The sequence below is a fragment of the Pteropus alecto genome, unplaced genomic scaffold (assembly GCF_000325575.1).
Source record: "Pteropus alecto unplaced genomic scaffold, ASM32557v1 scaffold143, whole genome shotgun sequence".
NCBI classification, from domain to species: domain Eukaryota; kingdom Metazoa; phylum Chordata; class Mammalia; order Chiroptera; family Pteropodidae; genus Pteropus; species Pteropus alecto.
The window spans coordinates 117157-139741 of NW_006434828.1; the positions used below are offsets into that span (position 1 = coordinate 117157).

At 48.7% G+C, this 22585-nt stretch overlaps 1 protein-coding gene and 1 non-coding gene across 2 annotated transcripts in view; one reads left to right on the top strand and one right to left on the bottom strand.

Annotated features, from left to right (window-relative positions):
* TRPM8 (transient receptor potential cation channel subfamily M member 8) overlaps positions 1-22585 on the top strand; it is a 108021-nt gene that overhangs the window by 55176 nt on the left and 30260 nt on the right. The window contains 12 exon segments of the mRNA XM_006909887.2: positions 619-691; positions 693-783; positions 3116-3290; positions 4757-4824; positions 6945-7142; positions 10720-10822; positions 11910-12028; positions 15429-15719; positions 17304-17399; positions 18154-18283; positions 19891-20036; positions 22139-22275. Of these exon segments, the coding sequence (XP_006909949.1) occupies positions 619-691; positions 693-783; positions 3116-3290; positions 4757-4824; positions 6945-7142; positions 10720-10822; positions 11910-12028; positions 15429-15719; positions 17304-17399; positions 18154-18283; positions 19891-20036; positions 22139-22275 (1627 nt within the window).
* On the bottom strand, positions 4252-4370 carry LOC112478343. Its single transcript, XR_003045787.1, has one exon. It is a non-coding gene; the product is annotated as a 5S ribosomal RNA (ribosomal RNA).

The window sequence follows — 22585 nt, forward strand, 5'->3', positions numbered from 1 at the left end:
TGGGGCTAGGCCCTTCCGATTTTAGACTCTATGATTATGCTAAGTACTATTTTGTGGGTCTTTGATTTCTTTGAACTTTGGAAACCAAACCAAACCAAAAACCATGCAAAACCCCAGACGTTGTGAAGATCGCCAAGTGTAAGAGTTAAAATACCAGTGTGCGAAACTGTGTGACTGTAGAGTTAAATCGTAGGCAGCGGGGTCAGGCCGGGAAGATGGCCCAGATTCATGAGATGGGGTGCGGGCCTGGTGGCAGAAGGCCCGCTCCCCACGGGGGGCACCGCCTGAGTTGTTCAGAGGCTCAGACTGGGCATTTATTACCCATAAAAACATTTACCTGAGGGACAGGTCACCATGCGCGCCCCCGGCCCCGCCTCCCGGAGAGTGCGATGCTGTGGGTCTGGCGCGGGCAGAGCCTGTATCTAACTCGCGTGTCTTAGAGGCTCTGAGACCCTCCCCTTCCTTCCTTCCCATGGGCTTGTTGGGGAGGCTCATCCCACCGCACAGCCGGCAGCGCCGTGTCCTGCTCGTGGGCGGAGGGCCTCTCGGGGTTCCCCAGCCCAGGATGGGAGCCTTGGCCCAGCTGGCTGAGCGCGTGCTCGTATCCCTCCTTGACAGGCGCTTGGATTCTCACCGGAGGCACCCATTATGGTCTGATGAAGTACATCGGGGAGGTGGTGAGAGACAACACCAAAGAACTCGGAGAACATCGTGGCCATCGGCATAGCGGCCTGGGGCATGGTCTCCAACAGGGACACCCTCATCAGGAATTGTGACATCGAGGTACAGGCAGGGCGGGAAGAGGTCTGCGAGGTCCCATGGGAGGAGGACCGTGGCCTGGGCTGTGGCCTGACCCCAGGCTCTGTGACGGAGTCAGCTCACGGGAGAGCCGGCCTTACAAGAAAGGCTTTATGAGGATGACATAATCGGCCCTGGGCAGGAGTTGCCAGTGGATGTGTTTCATTCAGTAAAATCTGTTCCCAGCAAATTGCGTTAGGCTCAGGTTCTTTATTCTTAATACATCCCAGAAGGGCTCAGCCTGGGTGCCATACCTTGTTGCTTGGCCACACTCATGGGGATTGAAGTTAATGCTGCAGCTCCTAGTTAACCGTCATCGTGAGGGTTGAGGGTCACCCCTCCTCCACAGTTTCCTGCGAACATATTCAGAGGGCAATCAAACGTGCATCTCACGTTTGAAAATACAAGGCAGACATGTGGGGTTTTGTATCAAGTGTGAAATTCTGAAAACAGCAATGAGATGAGGACTTTCTAAGCAACAGGTGTCCTCCGCCCAGAAGCTTTGGGCCACACGCCGGGCAGTCCCGATTTAGTCTACGCCTCCTCCCTTCTGGGATTCCTTAGACGTTTAGGCAGTAAGTATTCAGCATGCGGGGAGCTTCCGTGGTCCTTTTTATCTTTAAAGCTTATTTTGCTTTCGCGTCTGTTCCCATTTCTGACGTTCCCGGCAGCAGAGGAGAGCGGGCGTGCAGTGTGGCAGAGAGCGGGCGTGCAGTGTGGCGGAGAGCGGGGAGGAGGTTTTGGGGACGGGGAGTCCGGGTGGGAGTGTGCCCTCCTTTTCCAGCTGCGTCGTCTGCAGAGAGATGCCTTCTCCACATTTTTGGAATAACCTCGTGTAGTTATGGCACCAGTTCATCGAATGGTGGCTTCTGTCGTTATTACTAGATACTCTGCCAGGGATGGCAAACGCCTTCCTATCAAATGCCAACTTTGGGGGTGGGAGTGGCTGGGGGAGCTGTTCTCCCTTGGGTCCGTACGACACTTTAAAAATCATTGTCGTGTTAACATAAGCATGAAAAAAGATGGCCCACACCTCCACTCATCATTATCTTTTGTCAACATACAACCACAAGACAAATTCCTTTGTCAGGATACAGCCACGATAAAATAAAAAGAACAACACAGTAAAATTTCACACTGAGTGGAATTGTGTTAAACCTACAAGCCGATGCAGGAAAAATGGAAGTTGTGATGGTATCAAGTCCTCATCTAGTCATATGATATGTCTCTCAGTTTATGCAAGCCTGTGATTTTTCAAGAAAGTTTGTAGTTCTCCTCATTAGGTCCTGCATATTTCTACTTACCGTTATTTCTAGAGATTTGATATTTTTATTGTTGAGAATGGGGCATCTATTCAATGTAACTTTTGAAGCGATTTTTGCTGGTATGTATATAAAAAGGGGTTTGTTATTTTGAATCGGACAATATATAAACTCTTGTTCTAGCAGTTTTCAGTAGATTCTCTGGGTGTCATATGTTTGCCACCATATTATTGGTAAATAGTGTTATTTTAAAAAATAACTCTTCCGTTTAATTATACTTTGCATTTTTTGCCCATCTTGTTGTCTTGGCTAAAATGTCCAGTGTCATGTTAAATAACGGATGACAGCAGGTAAGCTGACCGCATCCAACATACCTGGTTTCCCAGTTAGTGAGAATGAGTCTGGTATCTCAGCAGCGAATAGGATTTGGAGAAAGGTTCCAAATATGTATGTTTTTAGAAAGTATCGTAAGACATCCTTCTTTTATTTCTAGTTTTTTAAATTTTTTGAATCAAGACTGAATGTCGAGTATGAAATGTCTTTTTGCTTCTGTTGGGTTATGTTTCTCCTTTAAGCTGTAATCTAATGGCCTGACTCCTGGAAACAGCCCTGATGGTTCCTGGGTGACCTTTCACACAAATATATGTGTTTGTGTGTGTGTGTGTGTGTGTGTATGTGTGTGTGTGTGTACGTGTATATTATTTTTCCATGCATGCTAGCCTTTCCTGAATGCTATCAGTGTCCATGAATTCATTCAAAAGAGCACAGGGTGATGGATCAAGAGCTGGACTGGGAATCTGATCCTTACACTGTCACTGGCCATTTATGTGAAAATAGACGAGTGACCCAACCATTCGGAACCTTCATGTCTTCGTAGTAAAACGAAGGCCGGTACTATAAGATCTCTAAGTCCCTTCTTGAACTCAGGACTCTGGGAGGATGCATCAGAGTAGGTGAACCCAAAGGGCTGGCCTTCAAATGAACATACAGAAATGTCATCATGCATCTCGGCCCACAAATAACATCGCTAAGACAGGTTTCCGTGTGCTTCTCAGGGGTGCTTCTCGGCTCAGTACATCATGGATGACTTTAAGAGAGACCCTCTGTACATCCTGGATAGCAATCACACCCACCTGCTGCTGGTGGACAACGGCTGCCATGGGCACCCCACAGTCGAAGCGAAGCTCCGGAATCAGCTGGAGAAGTACATCTCGGAGCGCACCATTCAAGGTCAGGGTCTGGAAAGTGGACCGTTAGACAGACGTAGTAACGAGAGAGTAGCAGCAGCACCAATAACGATAGCGACCGATTACTGAGTGAGACTCGGGGACCCACCAGACTAGGTGTCCTATTGCCAAAGAAGAGTCGTTTTTTTTTTTCCTCTTTTTTTCTTTAACGTACTAGGAGCGCTTCTGCCAGGGCCATCGTGATAGGAACCCGCCATCGTGCTGCAGCAATGACAAACGCTGCCTTGTCCCGCTCTGCTGTGTCCGTATAGAAAGGCGGCTGTCTCCGCCTCTGCTAAACAACACTTAAAAACAAGTGAAATCCACAGTGGCAAATATGAGCTTACAAAGCAATGCAATTAGCTGGCACAGAAATAATAAAAACCAACCATCTGGTTTTCCACTAGAATGGTTTATTTCTTTGAATCTTGGCTACTTCTGTATAATAGACCACCGATAAAGGGGCAAATACAGAAACTGAGTGAAAGCCCTTATTTGCCATGAAAAGTGACAGACTCTTCCTGTCATTGAGATATTAGTATTAAGATACTGATGTTGTGGAACCGGTTGTCTTATGATGCAGTGATAGACTCCACAACAGGGTGTTGGAAGTGTTCTCACCTGTACCCCTTTCTCAGTGGGACATTCGTAAAGGAAGACATTTATATGAGACATTTATATCTCACTTGAGAGAACATGTATGCAAATTTTTGACCCACTCAAGAAAGGATTATGCAAATGAGTGAGAGTGTAACTATTGTAAAGATAAAATTGAACCTGGCCTAATATATATATATTAGCAAAAGTAAATCATTTACAGATGTTAGCATTTTTTAATTTTATTTTAATTTATTTTTTATTTTAATTTATTTTTCATTATTTATTTATTTTTATTTTATTTATTTAATTTTATATTGTAATTTATTTAACTTATTTTTTGAATTAAAACAAATTTTTTTTATTAACGCCTACAGCACCTGGTCTTCCTAGGTGGTCTCCCTTCCAAGTACTAACCAGGCCCGACCCTGCTTAGCTTCCGAGATCAGACGAGATCGGGCTTGTTCAGGGTGGCGTGGCCGTAGACTATCATTTCTAATATCAGTAACAAATTGCAACATGACCCGTGTCATGCTATTAGCGGTTTGGGGCACAAAGACACATCCATCATGATCAGTGAGCACATAGTCAAACCCGTGACATCTGTACTGATCACCCCATGCCTCAAGTCCATAGGGCAGAAGCTTCTGGTCCGCCTCTACGTTAAGATAGGTGAGTCTTTATTTTTTTTTAAAAAAAATAAAGAATAGGTCAAGTCATTTGGTTAAAATCTTTTATATAGATGTCATTATTTTCAAATGGGGAATTGTCACCCAAGTGTAGGTGGTCGTTAAGAATTTGTCCACTAGAGTATCCTGTCGAATGAGGGTGTCCAGTGAGCCCCAGGCAAGTCTTGCCTCCCATGTTTTGCAGATTCCAACTACGGTGGCAAGATCCCCATTGTGTGTTTTGCCCAAGGAGGTGGAAAAGAGACTTTGAAAGTGAGTCTTGCTTCGGTTTTCTAGAAGATGGGTTAACAAGCTTACCCAGCACATTTGTAAGTTCAGGGTTTGGGGCTTACCTGATCTAAACTGGTTAATTTATTTTACTGCAGCAAGTAGGTAGCGTTTTTCCCACCACACGGTGTTTCCCTAACCGGTTAAAATTGTTTCATCAACTGAGGAGATTTAGGAAGAGAACTTGAAGTGACGTAAATAGCCTGAATATTCAGTGTTGGCTTCGGCCATCGACCTGCCAAAGAGAAGGGTTGACATTAGTCGTGAGACTTAAGGACCGTATTCTGCCTGCCGCCCCATCTGCCTGGAGATGACCTGTGATCATATACACCGAGTGCCCCCAAATCGGTGTTCCTAGACCACCTAAAGCCCACCCATGTGCCTCCCAGGCAGGTAAGGACTCCACCCACCTGAAGGACCGCGAGGCCCTGAGTGACTCTGGGATCATGGGAAGCACCTCGAGTGAGTCCACAGGGTTGGGCTGTGTCCCGCCCAGTCCCTGTAGACCCTAGAGTACCGCGATCGTCTTGCCTACAGCTGGGCGTCTGTCTGACTTCTTAAAAAGCATCCAGGTGACTGCATTTTAGTCAGGGATTGAAGGCATGAGGTCATTTTCATGATCTCATTTTTCTAGGAATAGGACATTACAAGAACATAATTTTAACTCCCTCTTTTAATGAATTTCCACATTGACTTGCATATCCCCTGACTTCTGCTACCCCGTTTTAACTCTAAGATAGGTTTAGATTATAGATATCTGAGACCACGATCCTCTCTCCTCCGTTTACCAGAGTACACCCCTAGAATTACACGAAATTTCTGACAAGGTTATTTGGAATCGTAACCTAGCACTTATCTTTGTTTATTCTTTAATATAAAAAAGATTATTTTCCTTCATTCATTTATTCATTCATTCATATATTCAGTCCGTCAGTCATCCACAGGTATTTATTGAGCTCCTGCTTTGAGCTCTACTACTGAGAATATTGTTAAATAAAAGTCTTTCAGGCAAAGACTTTCCAGGGGAAAATTAGAGATTTTTTTCAATATGCAGTTTTCAGCATGTGAGCGCTTGCAGAAGCGTCCACGTAAAAGAGAAAGAAATCGAGAGAAAGTAATTGAAAGATGGCTCCGTATGTTATCTTTCTCAAAATGTAGATTTACAGTTCAGCTTCCCAGACAGCCGCTGCAGGCCGAGGGACCTGCATTTCCATAGCACTTTCCAGAAGTTCATAACACGCAGAGCGGGGGAGAGGAGGAGACGCTGCCAGCTGAGCATCACCTCAGCTCTTTAGCCCCTCACCTTTCAGCCGCGTGTCATCCCCACGCCCGCCGCAGCCCAACCCCGACACCCACCTTTAGTGCAGGCAGTGAGCAGAAGATGGGACCCCGGTCTGCTGGGGATCAGCCTCCTGCCTGCTCTGATGAAGGGACCACACACTTTAGGGGCAGCGTCTTTCTTAAGGAAACTGTTCAGCCTACAGGAAGGGGCTTTACAGTTTCTTCCGTACTTGTATGCAGAGCACTTCGTCTCGTCAAGGGATTAAAATTCTTAAGACCCGATTCCCCTGTGCTGGTCTCTGTGGTCTCTGTATAGGAAATAAAAGTGTGGCAGGTGTTTATCTAGGAAGCAAGGATATTTTTATTCTCTTTTAATAAAGGAGCAAGGGAAATTAATTAAGGAGCAAACATGTGAGTCAACATGATATGAATCTGCAGCTGCTGCCTGGAAGGTATTTTCAGGTGCCTCAGAGACGCTAGCAATGATCATGTGGAATACCATCTTAAGAGCTGTCACTCAGATCGGTGGTGGCGATGTTCGGAAGGCTCAGTCCTGTACCTGGGGATATTTTCAAGCGTCACTTACGGAAAACTTCCGCTAGTCACGCACGTCCTTATTACATTTGGTATTAGCACGGGATGTGACTCCACTGGCTTACGTGTCTCGTTCATAAAGCAATGGCAAACATATGTTAGCTTCTGATCGAAAATAAAACCCCAAATGCAGGGTGTGTCAGCGTATTTGAGAACCTCGGTCTCAAGCGGGGTTCTGGTGACCCCCAGCGTCTCGTCCGCTGGGTCAGCCCCGTCTCTCCTTCTCCCAGGCCATCAACACCTCCATCAAAAGTAAAATCCCCTGCGTGGTGGTGGAAGGCTCGGGGCAGGTCGCCGATGTGATCGCGAGCCTGGTGGAGGTGGAGGACACCCTGACGTCCTCCATCGTCAAGGAGAAGTTGGTGCGCTTCTTACCCCGCACCGTGGCACGGCTGCCGGAGGAGGAGACCGAGAGCTGGATCAGATGGGTAAGTTGCGGGGGGCTTAGCGCCCTGGGTGGGGCGGGGCGGGAGGGAGGACGCCTGAAATGCCCAGCCCCACCCGTGGCTGCTGGGGCTTTGTACGTTCTCAGTGACTTTGAAGCCGTATTCCGCCCCAAACCACCTTCTTACGGGAAATCGAAGCTCACATAAGTTAAATGACTCTCCGAGTCTCCATACCTCTCGAGGCAGTAGCAGTTGGGGTTTAAACTCCAGTCTGTCTGCTTGCAAAGCTGGTAACCCTTCTTATATGCTGCGATGTCAACAAACATTTTGGGCGCACTGTATTGTGTGTGCATCAGTGGCTGTGGAGGGAGGGAATCCCGGGCGATGCTGTTTTAGAAATGCAGATTCTAATTTGAGTCTACGGCTATCTATATCGGAGAAGCTGTTTCTACAGAATAATTGCCTTTCTGGAATAACTGGCCTATGATTCAATTCGGAATCTCTCACCTTTCTCATTAGATCATGTAAGAAATATGGCCTTATCAGAATATCTATTACACTTCTAATACAGCCCTGTGCGCCCTCATTTTTCTCTGTTTTATGACCGCTGTCGACTTGAAATGACTTTCATTTTCTTGACGGCTCAGCTTGTTAGAACGCTCACAGTGATATCAGTAGGTGCATTCACATCAGCTCATTCAAAGATGGCTTTCTATATGTGGACATTTTTTAGGAGCGTGTCCTGTCACTTGGAATTTTTTCCGTAGAGGAAAGAGCAGACCATGAATAACACAAGTCATTTGAATCGTAGAGTCCATTTCATCTTGAGGGTCGAAGGTTGGATTTAGTATAAATAATAATGTAAAAAATCCTGAACTAGATTGGCATTTCAACCGTTGTGGGAAGAGCCTCAAAATGTCAAATTTAGCAAACGGAAACCTTGGAATGGTGGAGATAATCTTCTCGCTTCTTGTAAATGTGGAGAAAAATCAACAGAGCCTTCTAGGCGGCCGGGTTCTCGGTAGTAAATTAACACGAGTGGGGCCCTCTTGGCCTACGTTAACTCTGGACGAGTGAGCAGCCAGGCCATCATCCTGACGAGACGAAGCAGGATCGATATGACCAGGAAACAAGTCCTTTCCGGAATGAGCCTCATTATCTAAAGAATTGAAAAACGCAGATGCATCTCCTTCTCATAGCCGAGAGTCAGTGTTGGTGTTGATGGATGCCCTGCCCAACAAACACGTATAGGATGTTCCTATGTGTGATATTGCATTTTGAAGATTTTACCGAAAAAGGTAAAGCTGGTAGTTTTATTTGAAAGTTCATGCTGGGATTTTCTTATTTGTTGACCAAGTTTAGTTGTGAGACAGACACAAAGAACCAGGTGGTCAAAATTTTATCAGCTTCATTGATGATGAAGGCAAAGTCGAAGGGTGTGGCTTAGGGGCGCAGCCACAGTGGCCTCCTCATGCTGAGACCCAGAATGAGACAGATGAGCGCACGCAGACAGAGGCAGCCCTGGGCATCTGCTGCCCCCTGACCAGGCGAGGTGTGTGGCTCACAGCAGACCAGAGCATGAGCACTCTGCACTCTGCAAGGAGCAGATCCCAGCGGAGAAGCAGGAAAGGGCTGGCTGGCAAGACCGAGTCGCCATTCGGATGTGTCGCTCCCTCATCCTGAGCAGTAAGTGACGTGGTGGAGAATGTCCAGGGTCCAATTCGGATGGAGCTCTCTCTGCATGGAAACACGTGGGTGATGGAAAGGAGCCCTCCCGCCCCAAAGTGCTTCTAGATTTTTGATTCTCCACATATTCAGATCTAAACAGTTCGAGTCATTCCAAACGGACCAGTGGAGCAGTCCCCAAGTGTAAATATCAGCGTAAGACGATGTGTGTTGGGTGCCGCATTCGAGGCAGTTTCCAGTGATGGGCGGAAGGGATTCAGTGGCCGGTTCAAGGACACCTGCAGAGGAGGGGACGGATCACCCTTAACTGGCCCACCAAAGGTGGCCCTGGGTCTGTTCCGGTGACTTTCCTCTTACTCCTCATGCAGCTTGGCCGTAGGTTCCAGATCAGGTCCTGTCCTAAAGGTCATGACCTAATGGGTCCCCTAATGGGTCACCCTTTGTGAGCGATTGTGATTTCTGCCTCAGGAAAACCATTACAGGCGGCTTATGTGAAACAGGCTGACGGCCAGACCCATTTCAGTTTCTGCGATTACGTTGTCCTTTGTGGGATTCATATCTAATTCATATTCATATCTAATATGCTAATGACAGATCGTAATTATAATCATGTCAGTAAGAAGACATACATCAATAATGAAAATGAGTCTGGGATTTTCATTACACATGTGGGGTTTTGCAGTCGGTACAGATTTTCCCAAAGACTGACCTCAAGAGTAGGATTATTAATGAATGAATGTATACCTTCAGTCAGATATTAATTGAGCGACCTCTTAGGCTGAGTGTGGATGACCTCAGTGATCCTGTGGACAGCTAACTCCAAAACCCGGTCTCCGTTTCTCCAGAGGGACCCAGACCTTCTCCACTGGGACCATGCCCTCCTCTCCCACCTGTTCTCTCTGAGCTCTTCCCCTGCACCTGCTCCTCACCTTCTCAAGAACTTGACCCTTCATAGCCCCCGAATCTATCAGTCGGCCTAAATATCATTCATTCATTTATTTAATATATACATGTATTTAATTGATATTTATGGAGCACATACTATCTGACAGGTTCTGGAGCAGGCACTTCAGAAAGAATAGCACGCACGATAGAAAGGGTCCTCGTCCTCACGGAGGAAACAGAAATTGAAAGGAAGTTCATGTTGAGCGATCATAATTCAATGCGTTGTGTAATTTCAAGCTGCACTGGGCATTCTGAAGAAAGGTAGCATGGATACAGAGGGGCATGAGCTAAGGGAGCCTGGCCTGGCGTGGAAGGCATCTCAGGGGAAGGCGTCACAAGGAAGGGACATGGGGGCTGCGATGTGAAGGCTGGATGGAGTTAGCGGGCTGAAGGCTGGGATAATGATGGTGAGAACAGCATGTGCAAAGGTCCTGAGGTGCGATGCAAGCATGGCTTACCTGAGGAGCCATAAGATGGCAGTGAAGGTAGAAATCGTGAGCGGAAGATAGACGGCTTATTAAAGGCCTGATGGGGAGCTTTTCCTTCCTGTGGTTTAAGCCCTTATGACTGCACTGGGACCATTTCTGTGATTTTCTGTTGCCCTTTCCTCATTTATCCACTCATTCAACAATTGAGCACCTACTACGTGCCAGGCTTGGTCATACGCAAGTGCACACACACACACGTGCAAGGGCACACACACTCCCCGGTCAATGAGTCTCTCAGCTTTCGGATGGGAGCTTTTTGATATGTGTGCCTTTGTAACCAGTCCTCTATTCTCATTGTGGTCCACGACTCATTATCCTAATTTAGAAATTAGATGCTGTGGATACAGGTGCCGTAGGCGAGGGAAGGAGATCTGGAACTCCCCTGCAGATGGTCTTTTTAAAAAAAATGGAATAAAAGATTTCTCACCAAAAGAGCGAAGTTTGTGCTCCTCGGGTCTAAAATCAGTTGGCTGACAACTCTGTTCTTTAAATGTTGCCAGCTCAAAGAAATTCTCGAAAGTTCTCATCTGTTAACAGTTATAAAAATGGAAGAAGCTGGGGACGAAATTGTGAGCAACGCTATTTCCTATGCTTTGTACAAAGGTGAGTAAAAATAGCCCATCTGGAAGTTTCGGCTTTGTGTTGCTTTCTGTGACTTGCATTTATATTTTTAAAACAGCTTTATTGAACCATAATCTTGCACTTAATTTTGATTATCATTGATTGGAAGCTAGAATAATGACTGTTGATTGACCCGATGGATTAAACCTCCTTGGTTGTATGTTTTTAATAGAACAAAAATTTGATGTTATTAAAATACTGGTGAGATCCAATCACAGCATTTTTCAAAGACTTGTCTCTAACAGTGGTTTAAAATCGTTTTCTGCATCTCAGATTCCTTTGAGCGTGTGCTAAAGCTGCGGGCCTTTGTCCTGGGGTCCCACGTGCGTGTGTGCACATGTACACACGCCTCACGTACATCAGTGACTCTGGATTCAGCTTCCGGATTTATAGATCGCCTGAAGCTTAGCAATGAAGCTCGGGTTAAAAATTCTTATCTGTGATCTTTGTTGTCCTAGAATTTCATCAAGGTGGCTGACACTCGACGTCAATAGTTCCTTGCCAAGGACGTCTGGAGTTGTCGCCCGATTATGGTTGTAAGATGCAGAGTAGGGCAAGGCACATATGAAGTGCGATTTAAATATTAGCTTTTTATTAGAATCGTTCTTATTGCGCTTGCCAGAAATTTGGTGGTACGAATTTTTATTAAAATGGGATTTATATCTATACAGCAACATAGATACAGAATATATTAGCTCTGGGAAAGACAAATATGGCTCATTATTTCACAGATTTAGATATAGTATAAGATAGATACGGTCCTTGAAATATAACATTTATGGAATCGGAATCTATGGAAAAATATCAGTATACCATAGTTACACTGTAAGGATGTGAAATGGAAAGATACTACTGTTGCCTGAACTGATCCTCACTCTATACTTTGGGAAGTACAGAGTCTCCATGAGAACGAGTGAAAACGAAGCGAAATGACAATCGGGAGTGTTTGGTTCTAGAAGAATACGCTTAGGATCTCCTGTGATACGCCACTCTGATAATTGGCCATATAGAATGGCTCTGACTCTTATTTCTGGGTCTTTGCTGAGTTTTCTTTTCCATCCTCTTACAGCCTTTAGCACCAATGAACAGGATAAGGATAACTGGAATGGGCAGCTGAAGCTTCTGCTGGAGTGGAACCAGCTGGACTTAGCCAATGATGAGATTTTCACCAATGACCGCCGATGGGAGGTAAATAAGAAGCTTTCCCGGGTTAGTCTGGTGTCGGGTCTGGTCCATTTCTGACAAGATTCAGCGTTGAATCTCATCAAGGACCATTCTATTTTGATGTTGCCCAGCCTCACTTTCTCGTTCTGTAGTATGGGATGATAACGTTAACTGGTAGGTTTGTCGTGAAGAGATAATAAAAATAAATGCACGGACGGGGGAAAATCTGAGTCCGCTCACACCGTCCAGAGTTTACGGCCCTCACTCGGCTGCAGTGTGAGAGCTGCTGCTCCTTCTGGATGCAGAGGTGCAGACTGGGGGCGGACGGCAGAAGGATGGGGAAAATAAGTGCAGGTGACTGAAAGGGTATCAGAGGAGCCCAGCTGACAATCCAGGCAGCAGCACTCATTTCGTACCTGGCCCCGTCTGCCTAGCTCAGTTCTGGAGAGAGAGCAGTAAGATGCCTAAGGGGAAACCAGCATAATGCGATTGAAGATACGTGCACTGAAGTCTGAGAGCTGGAGAGTCAGGACGCCCAGCTCAATGAGCACCTTAAATATGGACGTTTTATGTCCAATAAACACGTTTCTTTTTCAGTAGACTGACCTTCTCACTTTTACTTTGATCAGTTGTAGACCTACATTTCCTCGTAGTGTCCTCTCGTGCACAGCTGAAGTTAAATCAGCCTCGGGGGCTGTGTTTCGTGGTAGCAGTTACAAACCCTCACACTTGGATCTGTGCGCCTCTTCGTTTTCAGCTCTTCTGAATTAATTCGAGTCGTTAGTGGGCAGCTAGAATTGATTTAATTTTATGTGTAGATTCGAAAGGGTGTATGTTTCATAACTGTCATCCTCTGTAGCCAAGGTTCAGAAGACACTTGTAGGCCTACTTTTGCGTAATCAAAGAGGAAGACTCGATTTCTATTAACATGTGATCAGTTTCAGTAATAGAGTGCAAATAAAGGAATGGCTTATGGATTTTGAAGTTATTCATTGTCTTGTGTTTGGTCTTTGCAGTTTAATGAACCCTATTGCACATTGCAAGGGTTTAGTTACTTGAAGGAAAGTGGGATTATAAGTACATCTAATTAATTGATTTACAAATGGATCTCTGTGTGTGAAATGGCCCATTTAAAGAAGGTCAGATGGTACTAATAAACATAAACTCGGGCCCTCAATGAAGATATATTTAATTTGATAAACTCAGCCTAAGATAGTTAAGGGCGAAGGGCATAATGGTGAAGCACAGGCTCTGGGGCCAGACCAATGGCATCGCTTAACCTCTGCCAGTGACTCAACCTCTCAACCTCTCTACGTCTCAGTTTCCTCGTCCAGTGGTGTGTTGGGACCAGCTCATGCCAGCTTGCAAGAACTGACTGCTAAAGTTTTAGAGATTTTGTGAGTCAGTTGTTGAAATACTGTCACAAAAAATTCAACTGTATAACTTAGAATTAAATACATGTTTATTAAAAACAAAGATAATAAGTAATCGAAACATCACTTTTTAATTATTTTACTACATTTACCATTCCCCGTGCTCTGGAGGTCGTTTCTGTCTGTTGGATCTGCATATTGGAATACTACAGGTGATGTGCTACTTCGTGTCTATTCTCAATTCTGCATCCCGTGATGTCACACTGGCAGCTGGAGACTAGCTGCGGAGGGAACATTTACACCTCAGGAATCGGCAGAGACTACTAATCAGGGTTGGTCATGTTCTTCCAGAGAGCTGGTCGTTAAGTGTTAACCAGCACACCACACTCCCCTGAGATTGGAGATGAGGGTGGCAGCACCTACCTCTCTGGGTGGGTTATTAATGATGATTAAATCACACAATGTGTCTATAGTGCTTAGAACATTGGCTTGTATTATGAACTCTGTAAGTATTTGTGTAAAGATGCATAAGAATCGTTGGAAAACAGTAGTATTGGTGTAACCTTTTACACTGCATGAAGTCTCATCATGTTAGTTCACTCGCCCCTCATGCCAGCCCATAGTGAGGAACATCTTATTTGGCTGGTTAATAAGCGGGATGCACGGGTACTACAAGATGGGGAGTCACTGATGGTTTTTTGAGGGCCTGCTCTGAACTTGAATTTCTCAAAGCATCTTGACCTACGTTATCTCATTTCATCCCCTTAAGTACCTGTTTCACAGAAGAACAAATGGAGGCCCAGAGACACGATCTTGTTCTAGGTCACGCGTCTGGGTAATGGTAGAACCAAGGTTTGGAAGCAGAGGTGTGTCCGCCTGTGAAGCCTTTCTCCTTCTCGTATGCCAGGGGTCCTCAAGGCATGCTCCCCGGGCCTGCAGAGCGTGGGCCTGACCTCAGAACTTGTTAGCCAGACAAATGATCTGACTCTAGCTCAGGCTCTTTAACGGAGAGATTCTGAGGTTGCCTCCAGAACCTGGGTTTTAGTAAGCCCTCCAGGCGACTCTGAAGTCTGAGGACCACTGCCCCGTGCTAGCCAGTGTGTGACCAATGGAAAGGCAAGCAGACATAGAAGGAAACTCTGGGCACAGGGGACACGCCTCGAGGACAGAGACTGTGCAGCTGCGGCCACCTCTTCTCTTTCCTATCCCACCTGGAGCCCCAGCGTGGGGACTCAAGGGACCCTTGGCATTTTCTTCTCCAGGCAAAGTGTGATCCCCAGGAGTCCAACATTAGACAGAAACAGAAACTGCTAAGGCTGCCCTTGGCAGGGGACAGTCACCCGAACCAGGGGTCGGGCGAGTAACATGAGTAAAGTGGGCTGGCTGACAGTGATGACTGGTGGGAGCCCTGGGGGCTGGAGGGCCTGGGCTTCGGGGGTAGCCGCCACCTGGCTCCAGCCAATGGTTCTCCATGTTGTCAGAGCTTCTGGATTTTAATGTTGGAAATAGGGATTTTTATGAACCTTCTAATTTTTTATGTTGGCAACTGAATCGAATTGTAAGAAATACTATGGATGACAAGCAAAACGTGTCTGAGATCAGATCTCGAGAGCCTGTAGACCAGCGGTCTGTGTCTGAAGTACACACTGATTTTCTATATTAAGATTCTCAATAAGCTCCTCTGGGATATGTTTTATCAGGAACAAAGTGGTGTGAGGTCCACTTTGCCCCGATCCCCGACCGAGCGCTTCCTCTCTGCCAGGCACGGGGACAAATCCTTGACCGGCATCATCCCTCCGTGGCTATAATTATACCCGCTTTACAGGAGCGAGAGGCCACGTCTCATCTGGGACCTCAGCTGGCTGATTTCAAAGATCCTCCCGTGCCACTCTCCCCGTGTAGACGTTTGAACTATAATCCAGTGTCGTGTTACAGTTGACAAGATGCGTTTCATCCCCAAACAGGAATGCGAGGGAAGTTGGAGATGCTGAGAGAGAAAGCCTCGCGTCTCCTTCGCTGGGCTGAGTGTTCTCTCTGCTCTTCCTCCTCAGTCCGCTGACCTTCAGGAAGTCATGTTTACGGCCCTCATCAAGGACAGACCCAAGTTCGTCCGCCTCTTCCTGGAGAACGGCTTGAACCTGCGGAAGTTCCTCACCAACGACGTGCTCACCGAGCTCTACTCCAACCACTTCAGCACCCTCGTCTATCGGAACCTGCAGATCGCCAAGAACTCCTACAACGACGCCCTGCTCACCTTCGTCTGGAAGCTGGTGGCGAATTTCCGCAGAGGCTTCCGGAAGGAAGACAGAAACAGCAGGGACGAGACAGACATAGAGCTTCACGTATGTACCGCGAGCAGTGCTTGGATTCTCTGATCTCTTGAGTCTTCAGAGAATTTCTCTACTCCCGCCTTCCCCACTCTCGACCTCGTAAAGTAGCTAAGACATTGGCATCGTTAATTTTTTTCTACTGCTTTTAGTTAAGGTGATAAGTGTACCTGGTGAGTTTTCTGATGTCTCGCTTGATGCTCTGTGCTATCGTCCAAACCACTCGTTGTGGTTTTTCTTAATTGCGAAGCGTGGCGTGGCACACCCTTGCCAAAGGCATCTTAATGCAGAGCAGGGACAGATGAATGGCTGCCTGCTCGTGGCTTAGCCTTGTGGACACGATCTGCCTAAACTAGTTCTCAGCTGCCCGTGTAAAGGACTGGAGAACGGCCACCTTTTCTCTTGTAGATAGAAGGGGCATTGGATTTTTCCGGAGGGATAATCCAGGCTTCCCCCGGAGAGGGTGTGGGTGCACTGCCGTTTCCTCCCAGGCCTTCCTGTTTTAAGCACAGGAGGCCCAGTGTCCAGATGCCAGCACCTGCAGCTCATTGCGGAAGGCTCGCTCTGGGCAGACCCAGACGGCCGCCAGGAGTCGGCGTGTAAAAACGCCGGCTCCTGCCCCGCATGGAGGAGGCGGTCCCGAGGTAGCACTCGACACTGGCTCGTGGGGCTGCCTAGCGGGACTCACCCCTAGTTGGCCATCAGGACACCTCGTCGACGATACACCTTTATTGGTTCTTTCGCTCAGATCTCGTTGGCTCACTCTCAGTTTTCCTGGGCTTACCCCTCAGATAAACTACTCACTTCAAATTCTTGTCTCAGGATTGCTTCTGGGGAAACTAGGTCATTACCTTTTGCTGTTTTAGGATTTTAATGTGAGTATATATTGCAAAAATCTAAATGAGACTCGGTGCTTGAAAGAATCGGAAGTGTTTAGAAGGCGTCTGTTTGATGCCACTTATGTTAAAACCCTCTGCAGGATCCATAGCTGTGCCTGGCGCAGTTCGGGTCCCGTTAAACGTGTAAGGGTTTTAAAAGGCATATGTACATTTAGTTGTTTTCTATCTGAAAAATTCCATTGGAAGATACGGGATGCTGAAGAGGAGCTGGGATTCCAATTAACGTGATAGGGACTGCGACTTAGAATGACGCTCGAAGAAATACGTGCAGTTTTGTGTTGCGATCCCGAATTTAAACTGTAGGAAAGTTAGAATTTAGTTTGCACGATTTTTCTAGATGAGAAATCGGTTTGTATGATGAGAGGGAGTCGCTTTCTCTCCAGCCATCAGGAGCCATTCAGTTTTTAACATGCCGTCAGCATAGTTTTTCACCCTTTATACCTTTCCATCTAGTTGTACGTCGTCTTTTATGACAGATAAAAGGTTTTGTGTCAAACCATACTGGTAACCTGGTGAAACGCGGAGCTGAAAATCCCATCCCTGTGCGGTTATAATGGATCCATTTGCCAAGTTAGGGAGCCCTGCAAACACGGGGCGCTGAGTAGGGCATCCCGACCCCGTTGTCATTCTCGAGTGGTGCAGCTCCCGGGATGCTCCCTTCGCTCGCGCTGACCATGTGCTCTGACCCCCACCCCCCCAGGACGTGTCTCCCATCACGCGGCATCCCCTGCAAGCGCTGTTCATCTGGGCCATCCTGCAGAACAAGAGGGAACTCTCCAAAGTCATTTGGGAGCAGGTAAACGCGCACGCCTATGCCAGACTCTCGCTCCCGACCTCAAACATCCTCGATCGAATGAGACGTCCGCTGTCAGATGAGTACGGCAGTGGCTGTTTCCATGTCGACGGAGGTGCCTGGGAGGGGAGGTCCCTGGAAGGTAGCTGTGCTTAGTGGGCAACCCAATGGGCACCTGCTTTTCAGGTGCGTGTAGGTGTGGGGTCGTTTCTAGGTGGACGAGGTTTCTAAGTTCCATATAAAAAGTTAATTTCTAGCTTTATTGGACAGGAAGTAGGGCCTAGACAGGTGTGTCTTTGAGAAACTTCTGGAGATTTTTCTTTGTGATTCAGCACATAACAAGGTTTTGTAAATGATTTACGGACAGTTGAAAAGAAGCTACGTTCTCCATGTCTAGCACGTACAATCGGATACTGAGTATTGAGCTCACACCCAGACTCACTAACCACGCTGGCACCTGCTTGGAACTGCAGCAGTGTGATTGATAGTGGACACCCCGTCCTCTTACTGTCGGTTTCCCGTGGCAGGTCCTCTGATATTGTCCTTTTATCTGCCAATTTCATTTTCAAGACAGTGAGTCTGTTTTAGTCGAAGACTATTTTACGCGCATCTCAGTTTTTCCCTTGAATCATTACAAACAGTTCAGACTTTGCCGTTTCCTGCCTTTGCTGTGAGTTCGTCCTTGTCTGACCTCGGTGTTGACTCGACCGCTTGGAGGGATTACGGATTAACCCTAATGTCCTCCTCCCTCCAAAAGACCAGGGGCTGCACGCTGGCCGCCCTGGGAGCCAGCAAGCTCCTGAAGACTCTGGCCAAGGTGAAGAGGGACATCAACGCCGCCGGCGAGTCCGAGGAGCTGGCCAATGAGTACGAGACCTGCGCAGTGGGTAAGCTCCCAGGACGGGCTGCCGCGTGGGTGCAGGCATGCCAGGCGGCCGATGTGGGCCTGTGGCCTTCGCGTGCCAGGCAGCCGAGTCAGCGGCATGTCCACGCTCCTGCCTCTGGCCTGATTCGAGGGCTGCAGACCCGTGGTCAAGGGTACACACGCCGTGGCAGAAGCCACAGGCCTTGCATCCTGGCATTTACTGACTTCCCCAAGAACGGAAGTGGAAACCTTGGGCTCTCTCGTTCCTGTCTTGTTCCCCAGGCCCAGGTCTGAGTAACTCAGCACCATAGGCAGCTTTGGGGTGTTTTGTTTTGGGTGCCATTAAGGTGCTGTGACAGCTCTGAGGTTTTTCCTGACTCGCAAGTCATTGAGTTGGCTTGCCGCTTTCACTTATGCTGACAAAAGACCCCAGACCTCTGGTTTATCAGTTAAGGTGCTGTGACAGCTCTGAGGTTTTACCTGACTCGCAAGTCATCGAGTTGGCTTGCCGCTTTCACTTAGTATGCTGACAAAAGACCCCAGACCTCTGGTTTATCACTTATGGCAAAGGCAGCAGCCAGAGAAGCATCTTAGGTCGGTCCCTGTGCCTTGATTTCCCTGTAGTGATATGAATAAGGGCTGGTGTTGCCTTCTCTGCAGCTCCCCAAAGTTCGAGAACTCGAAGCTTCAATCAGGGCTGCAGGTGACCTGCCCACATGCCCCGCTCCAGGGCGCGATCACTCATTACCTTCAGTGGGAGAGGGGAGAGGCCGCACTAGGTTCTGGAATGTCTGTCTTCTGCTGTTCAAGGGTCTCTGAGCAAAGCTGCTCAGCACCCTTTGGCCAGAGGGTCCGGACTATTCAGGGAACGTGGGAAATCAGGGCTAACAGCCCCCCAACAGCAGAGCGTTTCATACCTGCCCGTGGTTTCCTGTTTCACCTGGCAGTTTTAAGTTTGCCATGTGGCACACTGCGAAATGCACTGATGTTTTTCTATGATCGTGGCTGATGAAAAAAAGACTCCTGGGTTTAGCTTCTCTGGGTTGGAACAAAGGTGTCCAATGATTTCTTTTTAACATATGATATATACTAATTTCTGACTGGCCTCTATAAGGCAATGGCTCCTGATAGTTAAAACCGTTTTCCGAGGACCTCCACTCCAATGTCTTTGTCATCAGGTCTCGAAACGTAAGCCCGCCCTTGAGGCCGTAGGTCAGTGTTCTCACACCTTTTCGTTTTATTGTTTTGTTTTGTTTCGTTTTGCTCTGTGCCTTATCTGCAAAGAGGCCTCACCAGGAAAGCACAGGATGTACACTAGATGCTCTGGAGAGGGAGGCAGAGGGTCTTGATACTCACCCCAGCGGCTGAGCCCCACCAAAGAGGGGGTCCCCGTGCTCAGTGCAGCTCAGTTCGGCGGGCACCTGTGGGTACATGCTGCGTCGAGGAGCCGTGCCGGGGATGGTGCACAAAGGGAAAGCCCCGTGTCCCGTGGAGAAGCATGCCGTGCTGGTGTTCTCCAGGCCTCCGCAAGCCAGGGTGCTCGCACCGGCTTGGGGCGGGGGAGGACAGCTCGGGTGTTGGCTGGCCCCGCCTCCAGCTCCCCTCTCTCTGGCGCTACTGTGACCGTAGAGCTGTTCACGGAGTGTTACAGCAGCGACGAGGACCTGGCCGAGCAATTGCTGGTCTATTCCTGCGAAGCCTGGGGCGGGAGCAACTGCTTGGAGCTGGCGGTAGAGGCGACAGACCAGCATTTCATCGCCCAGCCCGGGGTCCAGGTAAACTGCACAGCCAGCAAACGCCACGTCCAGAAACGGGTCTCTTCCATCAGATGCTGTCAGTGACACTGAGAGACATAATGTCGTCAGCAGACCTTCTCCTCCAGTGTAAGGCCGCAGCAGGGGAAGGTGGCGATGTTGCAGGAGGGGCCAGGGTTCACGCACCAGCAGAGATCTGTGTTTCCGGAGACGGTACGGGAGAGAGAACATTCTTGCATTTCCACAAAGCAGACAGTCCGGCACCATAATCCGGTCCGAGTCCCAGTCCACTGTGTCCTGTCAGGTGTGGAGTGAGGGGCCTTGGTTCCCGTCTGTGAAATGGGCACAACAGGGGTGACAGGCAAGGGACACTGTGAGGATCCGATGAGATGCCGTGTGGGAGGCGCCAGCCCTTCACGTCGGCAGCAGAGAAACTAGCATGACGTGGGCACAGCCCATGGGAGGTTTCTTGCACCGAATTAAATTAATAGCAGTTTGCACCTGGCGTCTCAGGTGGCAGAGGCGAGAATTTACACCCGTGGTCCCCGTCGGAAGGGGCTGGGTGTGACGTGGGGGACAGGGAAGAGCTGGACGGGCTGACACTTGTCTGCCACACCCGTGGCCACATTTCACCTATACAGAATGCCTCATGGTGAACGTCATCCCATTTTACTGATGATTCAGGAGCTCAGGGAGGTTCTAGAACATTCTCCAGGTTACACTGCTAGGATGTAGCAGAACTGGGATTTGATTCCATGTTAATTATCCGTCTCATGCATCGTATTTACTTATGCATCGTACTGTGCAGCCAGTAATTAGCACAGTGTTCGTGAAAAAGTCGTTTGCAATCGCAGCTAAGTTAGGTTAAACGGGGCAGTCGTTTGTGACGAGGCTCACACAAGGGACGAGTCTTGCTGTTGCTGCGTTTTGGCCTCTGGACCAGGGTGGGCTGGAGCGAGGCCGGCACCACAGTGGGGGTTGCCCAGGAGGCTTGCTGGCTGCCAAGGCGGTCACTGTCTGCCCCATCTTGCTGGTGTCCGAGAGCTTTGGGCCCAGGGGACGCTGACTCATTCTCCTGTCCCGAGGGTTTCAACTAGATGCCAGTTCCATCGATGTTCACGGAAAATCTCCCTGCAGGCCCAGGGGACAGGGAGCTAGCTTCCTGTAGGCAGGCTGCTGGGTGGGGTCAGATGTCACCGGTGGTCCCGGAACCAGAGCTAGAGGACAACTTTCCGTGACCGGGGGCCTGGCAGTGCCACTCGGTAAAGGCCCGCTGTGCTCATCACCCCGCGGGCACATGGGACTGAGGAAGGCTGGACGTTCCCTGTCTTTGTTCGAGGACCCCCAGAAGCAGGCCTCAAATGGAGAGTTTAAATGCATCAGCCTGGTCTGGAGGTGGGCCCCGGAAGCATGGGCGAGTGTGGGCAGCGGCGGGGGAAGGGAGGGAAGCAGACACAGGTGAGCGGAGGAGGGTGTTGCACTGTGCAAAACTGGGCTGGCAGGACAAGCCGTCCTTTCCCAGAGGGAGGTGGGTGGGGCCGCCTGTCCTACCCCCGGCCCTGGGTTTCCACTTGCCCTGCCCGGAGACACACCTGTCTCCCTTGGATGGACACGTTCTTTTGAGAGCCCCGCATTCCTTCGATGGAGGCCAGTCTATGCTCACCCCTTTCGTGCTGACGTGCAGTGTGGCTCTCAGAGGCACCCTAACCGCCACCTTCATGGGAGGTCCCCGTCCCACCTGTCGGGGGTTGGTGCTGTCTGGGAAAAGCTTTTTCATGCATATCAGCTCAAATCAACATGAAGGTGACAATGGCCGCTCCCTTTTCAACTCTGGCTTTGATTTCAAACAGATAGAGGTGGGGTCATGTCTTCCCTATCTCAGAAATGAATCTCACCATATAGGACCCAGTTTGGGAAAGGACTTGAAAATCAAACAGAATTTAAATTGTTTGTCACAGCTCCTCAGAACCCAGGCAACTAATACAAAAGAAGAAGAACCTTGATTCGGGGCTCCTTACGGGGGCGGGGGGCGGGGCACGGGGGCTGGGCAGAGGGGCCGCCTGCTGTCCCATGCTTCCTCGCAGTAATGAGGACCCGTGTCCTTTGTCTCCGCTTCCCTGCAGAATTTTCTCTCCAAGCAGTGGTATGGGGAGATTTCCCGAGACACCAAGAACTGGAAGATCATCCTGTGCCTGTTCATCATCCCCTTGGTCGGCTGTGGCTTCGTGTCATTTAGGTATGAAACCACGTGTGTGACTGTGTGTGCACGCGCACGCTCTCGTGGAAAGGATCCTAAGGCCTGGGGCGCATGGCTTCCCCGCCAGTGCCTGCGGCGAGGTCCCGGATGCTCTGCCTTTTCCTGGGTTTGATTTCGGACAGGTAGAGCTGGGGTCTGGGCTTCAGTGTCTCAGGCAGCATTGCAGATTCGCGAACCCTGAAAGGCCCAGGGCCAGACTGGGGCTGGGTCAGTCTTAGAACAGGGTTTTGACCCCACCCGAGCCGTGGGTCTGTAGTCACGTACGTCCCGAGCGAGGACTGTAGGCCCCCAAGTGGCGTTGGCCGGGTCGGTG